At 44.7% G+C, this 13,922-nt stretch overlaps 1 protein-coding gene across 1 annotated transcript in view; it reads right to left on the bottom strand.

Annotated features, from left to right (window-relative positions):
- Positions 1-13,922, bottom strand: part of pappaa (pregnancy-associated plasma protein A, pappalysin 1a) — a 124,449-nt gene that overhangs the window by 94,581 nt on the left and 15,946 nt on the right. The window contains exons 4-7 of the mRNA XM_062988990.1: positions 6,691-6,836; positions 5,818-6,111; positions 5,431-5,623; positions 2,609-2,730 (exon numbers count right to left, since the gene is read on the bottom strand). Coding sequence (XP_062845060.1) covers positions 2,609-2,730; positions 5,431-5,623; positions 5,818-6,111; positions 6,691-6,836 — 755 coding nt within the window. The remainder of the gene's footprint in view (positions 1-2,608; positions 2,731-5,430; positions 5,624-5,817; positions 6,112-6,690; positions 6,837-13,922) is intronic.

Raw genomic sequence — 13,922 nt, 5'->3', positions numbered from 1 at the left:
TGGACATGTTTCCACCACGAGTGGGACGGAGGTATGCGAGTGTGTGTGTGTGTGTGTGTGTGTGTGTGTGTGAGAGGAGCAAAACTGGCCCACTTCATCTATAGATGTCAAAGAGTCAAAGAGCATCAGTGCTTTAAACGCTCATTATCAATAAGATATTGATCAGAATCCAGAACTAATCTTAGATCCTAATGACTGAAATTACCCCTGAATATTATATATTAATAAATATTATATTACTAATAATAAATATATAATATTGAGCCTAAAATAAAGTGTGTTCACTCACTCACTCACTTTCTAAACCGCTTATCCAAATAGGGTCGCAGGGGGGTGCTGGAGTCTATCCCAGCTTTTCAATGGGCGCAAGGCACACAGTAACACCCTGGACGGGGCACCAGTCCATCGCAGGGCAGACTCACATACACACACACACACACATTCTCCTATAGGGCAATTCAGTGTCTCCAGTTAACCTGACTGCATGTTTTTGGACTGTGGGAGGAAACCGGAGCTCCCGGAGGAAACCCACACAGACACGGGGAGAACATGCAAACTCCGCACAGAAAGGACCCGGACCGCCCCGCCTGGGGATCGAACCCAGGACCTTCTTGCTGTGAGGCGACAGTGCTACCCACCGAGCCACCGTGCATACTGATCTGGGTTAAAGGGTTTGAACCACCAGAGCCGAGTCGTGAGTCTTTATTCTCGAGTTCTGGTCTTGCTGGTGACACAACTGGGGGATAAAAGGTTTAATGGGGTGTCAGCTTCTTTCCCATGCAACAGCGCCTCCTACTGTCTGGTCAATGCGCCAGCAGGAACATACTGGAAAATGAAATTTTACATTTACATTTTCTGCATTTAGCAGACGCTTTAATCCAAAGCGATTTACAGTATGCAGTCTGAGCAATTGAGGGTTAAGGGCCTTGCTCAAGGGCCCAACAGTGGCAATCTGGCAGTGGTGGGGTTTGAACCAGCGACCTTCTGCTTACTAGTCCAGTACCTTAACCACTAGGCTAAACTGCCCTATTGTGACCTAAATGTGGTCAATCTAGATAGAGTATGTAAGATTCGAGTAAGCAAGTGCTAACCTGCAACCATCCTTGGTCAGTGAGGACGTTGCGCAACAGGCAAAGGTTACCAAAGTGCACATGGGAATTGAGTACATCTAAATTAAAGTAATCACCTATACAATACCAGTTCAGAGCTATTTTAAACTTTCTTTTTTAATAGTCTCAGTAATAGTACAAACGAGACGTAGCTTTTAGGCTTTCACCAGTTTGAGTAGCTCATGAACTCCATGAAAGCTCCTCACATGGCTTCAAATCCCGAAGGAAACCCCGAAAAACCTCCCGATCTGCAGAGTAGGAGCGTTCCTTCCAGCAAACTGACACACCGCAGATTTAATGCCAGCCACACTCGCAAACAATAATTAATAAAGCAGCTGTCGGAAAGTTCTGCAGATCTGCAGCAGCACAGCTGTGTCGACTATTTATATATATATAAAAAAAATAATTCTATCTCCTGCCCAAACTCTCTCTCACCCTCTCTCTCTCTCTCTCTCTCTCTCTCTCTCTCTCTCTCTCGCTCTCCGTTCGCAGTTGTTCCGAGCAGGCGGGTGAAGTAACGCACAGAGAAGAGGAAATACGAGAAGCCTACAGTAGGTGTGTTGCTGATTTCATCTTTTCAGAGCGCTCGGCTTCGCCCGGGTGCAGGATCGGAAACACAAGTGTGTATTGAGGAGCCGAGCCCGAGAGCGACGGCGACGTTTCAAAGAAGTCAGATCTGATAGAGGATTGATGACATATTCATACGACTCCCCACGTTCAAACCTCTCAGGGTGAAGATGTTGGTTGGCGTGGGTGGTAAACGGCGTTCGCTCACGTTGTTTACTTCGTGCATTCGCCGAGAAATGAGAATGTAAAAACTGACATGCTTATAGGAACAGAAATTTTAGAATTTAATTAAATCAACAAACCAGTTTTGACCTTACAAGGGACAGCTGACCTACAGGACTCAAAAAAGTCAACAGACGGATCATGGTTTTAGATTCAGTCTAATGAAATAGAGAGGAAAATCGTACGCTACAGAAAAGCTCTAGGATGACCAGGAACTATGAACTAGGAATGCAGAATCTATAGGAACTAGTAAACATCTGCAGGAAATGACCAGACAGGGTACTATATACAGTACAACGACTAATCATGGGATGAATGGGGAACAGGTCAGTATGATAAACACTAGGCGTCTGAGGTGGGGGCTATTTTTGCCAGACACGCTCCCTCTGACGCCTGTGCGGTCCACCGACCCCTTCTCATTCACCCGTACATGCATAAAGGTTAGACTTGCTCACGCTGATATCCACGTTCCTCCACTTCCGTACAGACGCCTTGGGCTCCTAACCAGGGTCCCTACACTAACCCTAACTCTAACCTGTCCCCTTTTTAGTCCGGACTTTTTCCCACCCAGCAGACTAGTGGCTGATTTTGTCTGTTACACTGTCTGCACTGCCAATCGTGCCTGCTAGGGGGCGCCCAGCCGACCAGTATCCCAGCGCTGGTGTGCTAGAGGAATATCACGCTGCCCACCTTATGATTCGTCGTCTTACCTTCTGCCTCCCGTGGGCTCCAGTGTCCATAAGGCAGGCAGGGACTTGGTGACCATGAGTTGGAGGCGTACTGGACGAAGACTCGACCTTCTGTACATTTATCACACAATGATCCCACTTCTCTAGGAAACCAACAGACAGAAAGGAGACCCAACTTAGATACAGTCCAATTATTATTATTATTATTATTATTATTATTATTATTATTATTATTATTATTATTATTATTATTATTGCTGTTATTATTATTATTAATATTATTATTATTATTATTGCTGTTATTATTATTATTATTATTAATATTATTATTATTATTATTGCTGTTATTATTATTATTAGTAGTAGTATTACTGCTGTTATTATTATTATTATTAATATTATTATTATTAATATTATTTTTGCTGTTATTATTATTATTAATATTATTATTATTATTATTATTGCTGTTACTATTATATTATATTATCATTATTAATATTATTGCTGTTACTATTATATTATATTATTATTATTATTATTATTATTGCTGTTATTATTATTAATATTATTATTATTATTATTATTATTATTATTATTATTGCTGTTATTATTATATTATTATTATTATTATTATTATTATTATTGCTGTTATTATTATTAATATTATTATTATTATTATTATTATTGATGTTATAATTATATATTATTATTATTATTATTATTATTATTATTATTATTATTATTGCTGTTATTATTATATTATATTATTATTACACACAATTTCTTTGCTACTTGCACCACCCCCACGCTGGCTGGAAGACATGTCTAGTAACCGGATGCTAGAACCAGCTAGACCTGGCTTTTGGACATCATACAATGTAATTGATGCACTTCTTGTCATGTACACTTCCAGTAACAATCCATTGTAGCTAAAGCAGGATTCTTGGAATATTGGAATATGACTACTGGCAATCATGCCCTAAATACGTATATCTACACATTCTAAGTAGTAACTGATTGTGTATTTATACTTCTAGAGTAAATCACTGTTTTGCTCCCACACTTTGCTTTTGAGTTCATCATTATAGCTGGTCAATCCACCTACTTGTAGAGAAGATTAAAGGAAACCAGAGTGTCCATAAGGAACCGAACCACAAAGCTTGGAGCTGACCCCGTTGAGGCACCGGGCACTGGCACTGTGACAGTCCCATCTGTGCAGTCCAGGAATTTATATATTTACAGTAGCCAATCTACCCACTGGTACGTTTTTGTGAAGTGGAACTGGAAGGAAAACAAAGTACTTGAACCCTTTAAGCTCTGCAAGGCAGCAGCGTGACCTGTCGTGTCACCAGCTGATTTATACACGTATAAATGTAATAACCCAGCTCTGTTTTTTGTTTCTAGGGTTTATCAGATCTGGCCGACGTGCAATCCAACGTAAACAACGTTCGAACATCGTTACGAGCGGTGAGTCACATGTTCCTTTTAGCCGGTGGATGTTATGAGGTCGGTGCTCTAATCTCAATACTATGAATCACCGAGGGCATCTGCCTGAGCAGGATCAGTGGATCTTCTTAGCATTTGGCAGTCAGGCTTTCACACACACACACACACACAGTTTACAGATCGAGGAACAGGCCCGCGACGTGCCTCGACATGTTCCTCACAGGCTTCCCTAACCCTTTTTGTCACTGAGTTACACCTGTTGCACATAACGGTCTTCATACCACACAGGGTTCCACCAGGAACCAGCAAAATAACTGTGAGTCAACCAGCTCCAATGCACTGAATCATCTAACGGATCTGAGCTCATCAGCTCTCAGGGGTCAGCTCTTTTTTTTCCTCATTTATCATAGCCAATTAGTCTTCCACTGCTGGAGACCCCGATTGCATCTGAGGAGGGTATATTCGCCTGACACGCCCTCCTTCTGACACGTCCACGGTCCACCGACCCCTTCTTATTTGCTCGTACTTAAGTGCATTTACGTGTGAGGCCAGTCTCGCTCATGTAGAGTCACGCACTGATCTCCGTGTTCCTACACTTCCATACAGGCGCCTCAGGTTACTAACCAGGGTCCTTACAGAGCGTCGAAGACCCCGCCCACTTTTTAGTACGCTCTTTTCCCACCCAGCAGACTAGTGGCTGATTTTGTTTGCTCCGGGCACTGCCAATCACGCCTGCTAGGGGGCGCCCAGCCGGTCGGTAGCACAACAAGATTCATAGGATGTGTCACTTAGAAATCAAGGGGCTTTGTTATGATGCATTATAGCTGGTGATACATACTTACGCGCACTAGCTACAAGCTTTTGCCAGGAATTAAAGCATTATAGTTGCTTTATAACACTATTATAGCATTTATTTTGCCTTTTAAATAAGGGGTTTGTAAGAATTGTTATTAAGAAATCAGTGGAACATGTTATAACTCATTATAGCTTGTGATAAATGTCTACAAGCCCTAACAGCAGGCTTTTGCCAGGCATTAAGGCATCGTAGATGCTTTATAACACTGTTACACCATTTATATTATAAGAGGTGTTACTAAGAAATGAAAGGTACATGTTATAATGCATTATAACTTGTAAAACATACTTCTTACACTTTTGCTGCCCTCTGTATAATATATTGTGTTTTTTTTATTTAAACTGTCAAATTTTCAGCGTTCTGAAAGATCATTTTGGGGAAGACCAGGACATGCCAGGACACGTCCCCTCCTCCAGGCAAATGTCAGAGATATTAGATGTCAAAAACCTGATCCTGGAGAACATCACGTACGAATGGTGTGCTACCCCGACCGCAAATAATAGAACAGCTTTTAAAGCCTCTCTCTGCAACCTCAGTTCACCTGTCGTAGAAGTGACCCGTGATGGGAGGAAACCATTCCACGCTGACGCTGTCCTGTTCTTGTTCCATCACTCGAGGGGCCATGGGTACAGGCGGGGGCTTGTAGTCCGGTTGCCAGGTCTGATAGACCAGGTCCAGGTAACAGTGCATCCGAGACACCTGGTTTAGGGTGAAGGAATCCGTGCAGGTATCATCTGTAGAGACATGAAAGGAAATAAAAAATGACTATCCTTATTGAGGTGGTATTTTTCAGGATGACCATTGTTAGATCTTCTACTGCAAAATCTGAGTCCCTAGCACCCATTTTGCCAGCTGTGTGTTGGCACATCAAAACAAACTGGTTTGTACATGGACCAGTTAAGACCGTTAGACTACCTGTTCACCGTACCTGTGTAGCTCATGTAGTTATTATAAGGCGTGTGGACGAATTTGGTGCACCCGCAGGTCTCGTTGCCGGGTTCGGGGTCTCTGCAGTGCTTGTATTTGGGAGTGGGGTTGGTATCGGCACACAGGTCCCCGGTCTCCAGCGACGGCTCTATCTCCAGACAGACGTCGTTGCAGGACTCGATCTCTGTGATCCCTCTGAAGACGTGGTAGAGACCCAGGCTGTGCCCGATCTCGTGGATCATGGTGTGGGTGTGCCCGTACATCCCGTAAAAGGACGGATTTAACACGATGCCCCCTAAAACAACCATTAACAGAGAAACAGAGGAAGCTGGAATCAATTTGAGGGAAAAAAATCTGTCTGACAGCGCTCAGGTGTTGCAGCGGTAGAACATGATAGCTCACAAATGCTGAGTTTAAATATCAGTAGTGCTATCAGCTGCCCTGTCACCTACACAGACCAGTGATATGCTGTGTGTCTCTAGGGGCTGGGGCAATGTTTAAAACAGGGTCCCTCCTTGCTGGCTGGGGTATTAGCCAATCACTGCCACCCCTGATCACAAGTCCTCTCCGCTTCTTTTCACCTGCCAGGTGGGCAGTATTGACCCCAAATGCAGGCACCTCGATCGGTCAGCAGAGGCCGCAATCGCCGCAGCAATGAGGAACCCTGTTTCAGTCGTTGTCCCGCCCCCTACGGACACGTAGCCAATCAGCCAATTGTGTCTGTGCAGGCGCCCGGATGGCTGATAGCTCGGGATCTCAGCACTGGTGGGCTAGCGTGTTTTACCGCTTTAACACCCGAATGAATCCGTTTCAGTGGCTGCAGCAACAAATAAAAGATTAACACCAAATAACATTAAACACACGTCATAACCACCTAAATGTGTCAGGGCTTCTTTATCCCAGGGCCACGTAGCCACGCCCGCCAGGTTTTCATTCGTGGAGTTGGCGAAGAAAATGCTGAGGTGCGTCGAGCCGTCCAGTTTGAGGAGATCCTTCAGCTCCTTCACGTTCAGGTACGCCCTGCGGGTGCAAACACAACCATGAACAAGCATGAACGTCAAACAGAAAAACAGTCCTAACTTTGTGACATGACCTTCTCATTTCTCAAGGTGGTCACAGCTGCTGACCGGTTCTCTGCGGCTATATAAATAGGGCTAGTTTGATGGCACAGGTTCCACTGAATTAGTCCAAAATGCTTCGACACGATTGTCCACAGTCTACAACCTCGACCTCAGCACAGATACTTTAAGCTAAATTTACTGAGCAATTTGAGAATTTAGCAAGCTGGCAAAACCTAGATAGATAGACAGATGGACAGAAGGAAGGATAGACAGACAGATAGATTATAGACAGACAGTTAAATAGATGAATAGATAGACAGACAGATACAGATAGATAGATATATAGACACAGATACAGATAGATAGATAGATAGATAGATAGATAGATAGATAGATAGATAGATAGATAGATAGATAGATAGATAGATAGATAGATAGATAGATAGACAGACAGACAGACAGACAGACAGACAGACAGACAGACAGACATACAGACAGACAGACAGACAGACAGACAGACAGACAGATAGCCTCAGCTGATGTTCCAGTTCATTCCAAATCTGTCTTTATAGAGTTTGCTTTGTGCACTGGGACACAGTCAAGCTAGAACAGAAAAGGGACCTTCCCTAAACTATTGGATTGATTTATTACACCTGTTAGCAACTGTTGTGGCTGCAATACTTGAATTCAGTAATAAGAAGGGGTGTCCCAATACTTTTGGCCGTACAGCGTACACTAAACGCCCCTACATAAACGTTTACTTGTGTTCAGACGGATTTGCACTGGTGATCGCTGACGGTTTCTCACTGGTTCCAGTCTAAAGTACATCTAATCAGCGAGCGATCCCAGATCGGACGCCGGATAAGTCGGACTCGGCGCTCCGTCTAACACGTCTCGCGACGGCTCACGTCCAGATCAATTTTACGCTTCACTTGAGTCGTTTAAACCCGTTCCAGCTGCTCGTTTTCGTCGTTACTTTATCCAAAAATCTCAGTCGCTCTTTTGAGCTCCAGCTCGGTCGGCGTGTCCTACATGTGGCCGAACGGAGGTGCGACCTGAATCTATCACGGAGGGCTTAAGCTTAATTTTCACCCAGGACTAAACAATAAAAGGGAGGGGGCGGGGCGGAGGGGTTCGGCTTTTTCGGCAGCGACCCAACCTCGTGAAGCTCGGCACGCCGCGGCTTAGACTGAGCCGGGGCGTAAGGTGATCCTCTGGTGAGCGAATGCATTTATATAAAAGACCACGTTATGACTCCATCCATTTACACCCATATATAATTTAAGGAGGGTCATTAATTTGCCCCTTATGCCCACGCTGACGCATTAATGAGGCTGAAAAATGTGGCCAAATACTGGCACGGCTGTGAGGATCTGGAAGCCAAGAGGGCCTCCTGTCATCGCCCGGCTCGACGTGGGCGCTCTAAAAGTGATCGTTTGTGCCTCCTTCGTACCCACCCTGACGAGGACACGGTGGAAAATCACACACACACACACACACACACACACACACACACACACTTCAGCCTGAAACAGATTATAATCCTTACAGCTCTGAATCTCGTCTTTTTCAATTCACTCGCTCATTTTTTACTGGGGGGATCGAGGTGGATCTGGCGCCACCTGGAAACACAGTCAGTCAGGAATGCAAAACTCCTGCTAAGATCTAAGGGGTCCAGGGTTCAAACCTCAGCGCTGCTACAGTGTATCACAAAAGTGAGTACACCCCTCACATTTCTGCAGATATTGAAGTATATCTTTTCATGGGACAACACTGACAAAATGACACTTTGACACAATGAAAAGTAGTCTGTGTGCAGCTTATATAACAGTGTAAATTTATTCTTCCCTCAAAATAACTCAATATACAGCCATTAATGTCTAAACCACCGGCAACAAAAGTGAGTACACCCCTTAGTGAAAGTTCCTGAAGTGTCAATATTTTGTGTGGCCACCATTATTTCCCAGAACTGCCTTAACTCTCCTGGGCATGGAGTTTACCAGAGCTTCACAGGTTGCCACTGGAATGCTTTTCCACTCCTCCATGACGACATCACGGAGCTGGCGGATATTCGAGACTTTGCGCTCGTCCACCTTCCGCTTGAGGATGCCCCAAAGATGTTCTATTGGGTTTAGGTCTGGAGACATGCTTGGCCAGTCCATCACCTTTACCCTCAGCCTCTTCAATAAAGCAGTGGTCGTCTTAGAGGTGTGTTTGGGGTCATTATCATGCTGGAACACTGCCCTGCGACCCAGTTTCCGGAGGGAGGGGATCATGATCTGCTTCAGTATTTCACAGTACATATTGGAGTTCATGTGTCCCTCAATGAAATGTAACTCCCCAACACCTGCTGCACTCATGCAGCCCCAGACCATGGCATTCCCACCACCATGCTTGACTTTAGGCATGACACACTTATCTTTGTACTCCTCACCTGATTGCCGCCACACATGCTTGAGACCATCTGAACCAAACAAATTAATCTTGGTCTCATCAGACCATAGGACATGGTTCCAGTACTCCATGTCCTTTGTTGACATGTCTTCAGCAAACTGTTTGCGGGCTTTCTTGTGTAGAGACTTCAGAAGAGGCTTCCTTCTGGGGTGACAGCCATGCAGACCAATTTGATGTAGTGTGCGGCGTATGGTCTGAGCACTGACAGGCTGACCCCCCACCTTTTCAATCTCTGCAGCAATGCTGACAGCACTCCTGCGCCTATCTTTCAAAGACAGCAGTTGGATATGACGCTGAGCACGTGCACTCAGCTTCTTTGGACGACCAACGCGAGGTCTGTTAGGAGTGGACTCTGCTCTTTTAAAACGCTGGATGATCTTGGCCACTGTGCTGCAGCTCAGTTTCAGGGTGTTGGCAATCTTCTTGTAGCCTTGGCCATCTTCATGTAGCGCAACAATTCGTCTTTTAAGATCCTCAGAGAGTTCTTTGCCATGAGGTGCCATGTTGGAACTTTCAGTGACCAGTATGAGAGAGTGTGAGAGCTGTACTACTACATTGAACACACCTGCTCCCTATGCACACCTGAGACCTAGTAACACTAACAAATCACATGACATTTTGGAGGGAAAATGACAAGCAGTGCTCAATTTGGACATTTAGGGGTGTAGTCTCTTAGGGGTGTACTCACTTTTGTTGCCGGTGGTTTAGACATTAATGGCTGTATATTGAGTTATTTTGAGGGAAGAATAAATTTACACTGTTATATAAGCTGCACACAGACTACTTTTCATTGTGTCAAAGTGTCATTTTGTCAGTGTTGTCCCATGAAAAGATATACTTAAATATCTGCAGAAATGTGAGGGGTGTACTCACTTTTGTGATACACTGTATCTGCCGGTAGGGCGTCTGCGTGGACGTGATTGGAGGAGAACATGCAAACTCCTTACAGATCATAACTATAGGTACAGATCAGATTAAAGTGGACTTAATGTGGTTCAGTAGCTTCTTCTCTGGTTTTGCCCGTCTCGTACGCCAAATTTTCAGATTTTCAGATGGTTTTCTGATGCATTTCTGATGCGTTTCTTACTTCCTCTTCCTTTAGTGTCTACTGGACGGAACACCAGTTATATATTTCAGGCATCCATGACGAAGATGTTTTATGACAGATTGCGTCCAGGTTTTATAACCGTACTCAAACGTCAAGTCCAGTCAAGCTGGTAGACCAGACTAGAGAAACATCTAACCAGAGTTGGCAGTGACAGAGCAGTGGTTAAAGCACTGGACTAGTGAGCCACCAAAGTTGCCACAGCTGGGCCCAGAAGCTCATTAACGGTTATTAAAGCAACATACGTGTCTTGTTCTCTGTGTTTACGCTTTTAAGAAGATCTAATGCCTTTTAAGGGGACGTTCCCAGCATTTCAATGGGCGCAAGGCACACAGTAACACCCTGGACAGGGCGCCAGTCCATTCATTTTCGGCATTTATCTAAAACGACTTACAGTACTGTGACAGTATATATTGTCTAAGTAATTGAGGGATAAGGACCTTGATCAAGGGCCCAACAACAGCAACCTGGCAGTGGTGGGGCTTGAACGAGACCAGAACCTTAACCACTAGGCTACAACTGCCCTTTGTGCAAGTGTAAAACTAGGGTCGCTTCTCTGATGACAAGGACTACATCAAATTTTCTTCTAGGTTTTACCTTGATTGTTACCTTGTTTGTGCTTTTTACTACCCCACATTTACCGTCCATGATTTCAACTGGTGTTTTGCACATGTGAGTCGTTCCAGAAGCAGAACAGATTATTTTTTGGTTGGTGGGGGCGACATGTTTCAAACTAGCCGTTACCTAATCCCGACAGTGCTCTTACCAAACACGCGAGCGAATGGAAGAAAGCGTGTACACTTAGTGAAGCGAACAGAACAAACCGTGCACCCCTCGTGAAGCGGACGGAACAAACCTACACCCTGGGTGAAGCGAATGGAACAAAACGTGCGACCTTCAAAAAAAACCAGGCGTGCATCATTTGTGTTTTTCAATGCTCCACTGCTGACCGAACTGGACGAGAGCCTCACGCCGCGGCTCAGCCAGATTCCTAAACAAGCAAACCGGTAACAGGCTTCGGCCTGCGAGAAATAAACCCCGGATCGTCCATCGTTTCCGCCCGCGAGGATTCATCCAGAAATCCACAATTAGGCCCAAACGCCGATGAGCGCTCGCGATCGCCCGCCTTCGCTCCCCTTCGGCCTCCCTGGACGTATCGCAATCAGCGGAAAACAAGCGACCAGCTCTAAAAAGATCGGCGCTCGCTTTCTTCACCCTGGCGTCGTCTCAAACCCAGACGTCTTCCTCAGCCGTCGGTCGTGATATTTCTCGGTCTTGTTTCGCAGGCCTCGCCAGCAGCTGATTTCTGTAACCGGACCAGATGTCTGTTGATGAATGACCTTTCGATGATTGCGATGGGATCGCTTCGGAGAGGAAAAAACAGAAGACGTTTTTTTTCCTCCGAGCCTGATGTCACCTAGCGGGCCGCACACGGAGACGCTTGGTGTAGTTTGGAAACGCGATTGAAGACAAGACTCCCGGCTGAAGTTGAATAATATAAAACACTGAGCTTTCATTAATAAATGTAATTAGAGGAAAGAAGCGGTGCGGAGGGAGGAAATGACTCGATTATTAAAACACGGTTCCCATAGAGGGAAAAACAAATCGCTGGAGTGTTTATCTCCACTAAATTTGAGCTTATATTGTAATTTCTACCAATATTTACAGGACAATTGCATCCTAAATAAACCTTGTGTGTCCCTCTTGTGCTCGAGTTATTACATTATTCTTACACTGTCAGCAAAAATGACAAAAGGTTTTGTGTTCTTGGTCATCGGAAGTTTGATGAATCCATGATGAAGGTATAAATCTTGGTATTTTATGATTTTGGTTGATCTAGTGCACGCCACGTCATTGTATGTGGTCCGCGAGACATAAGATTGTCTAACGTTAGATAAACTGCATCCCCCACAATGCAGGCCGATTTTGTGACGCGTAAAGTGACTGCATCCCGCATGCCGCCACTAGATGGCAGTGTTTCCACATCAGCATTTAACTGAGGCGGTTTTCCAACAAGTGATGTTGAGAAATATTTACAAATAATCCCAAAATGTCCAAGAAGAGAAAACAAGTTTGTGCTTCAAGAAGAGAAACCGGTACGTCTCTTGTGTTATGCGGCCGTATCTGGGGTAAAGGAGAACAATATAAATGTAGATATACAGTATGTCATAAATATACAGAATAAATTTGGCAGAATTTAGCCTTCAAGAAAAACAACAAATTGTCCAAGAATTAAAAGGCGACTGCAATCACAGCGGGATACGTTACAATCGGTGCTTTGAGGGCCACCATGATGCAGATGTGGCCCTCGGTGAAAATGAGTTTGACTCCCCTGATCTAGTGGGTTTACTTCTGGTAAACTGATGGTGGGATCTGCATCAACAACTGAATCGGAATCATTCGTAGTCGCCGTCCGTTGACCTTTGCACTTTTCTGATAAGCAAATATAATATAATATAATATGCGTCCATTCTCAAAGACCCGACATAGGCTATATGTAGCTTAAAATAAATCAATACATCACAAAACAGGCAAAACAGGCTCACTGAGACCCCCTGGTTGAGACCGACTGCTTTAGTGTACAATACAGCTCTGTATTCCAAACCTGAAAAGCTGTGGACACTGGTAGCCAAGTGAGTGGAGCTGTGTGGTTACCAATTGGAAGGTTGTGGGTTCAAATCCCGGCTCTGCCATGCAGCCACTGTTGGGCAAACCCTTGAGCAACGCCCTTCACCCTGTTGGCTCCTGGCGTGCCTTACAATGACAAGCTGGGAAATGCAGAAATGTGTACATGACAGATCGTCCTTTTTGAAAAAGAAGGGCCTGGGTTTGATTCCCCTGCTGATCACATGGACAAAAAAGCAGAAACACGGGCTCACTTAGATCCAGATCATCTAGACAACATCAGCCACGTTTCTTCAGCTTCTTCTTCATGGCAGATGTTTTAATGGTCCTCAAGTTTCTTCTGACCATTTACGTAGATCCCAGTTTAGACATAATACCAGTAAGCATAAGTGGACACGATTCTTCCCAACCTTGGCAAAGAGACCACTGTTCTACTTCTAGTTGTAGCCTAGTGGTTAAGGTACTGGACTAGTAATCGAAAGGTCGCTGGTTCAAGCCTGATCACTGCCAGGTTGCCACTGTTGGACCCTTGAGCAAGGCACTTAACCTTCAATTGCTTAGACAGTGTACTGTCACGGTACTGTAAGTCATCGTGAATAAAAGCTGAATTCACATTTTAGACATTCCTGATCCTCCAGAAGAGTCTCGGTGCAGCTCCACGAACCCAAAATTCTGCTCACCTGCCGTAAATCTTCCACCTTTAAGCAGGATGGACTCGGTAGCTTTGAACACGCTGATGTTAGCAACAGCTGCCGTACGACAGTGATCCACCGCAGGACTCGGCAAAGTCGAAGCAGACGGCCGGAGAGGAATCGTAAACATCATGTGTTTTCTCTCGGCTTACTGGACGATTTCCCCCGT

The sequence above is a fragment of the Trichomycterus rosablanca genome, chromosome 26, assembly GCF_030014385.1.
Source record: "Trichomycterus rosablanca isolate fTriRos1 chromosome 26, fTriRos1.hap1, whole genome shotgun sequence".
Lineage (NCBI taxonomy): Eukaryota > Metazoa > Chordata > Actinopteri > Siluriformes > Trichomycteridae > Trichomycterus > Trichomycterus rosablanca.
This window is presented reverse-complemented; position numbering and strand designations above follow the sequence as displayed.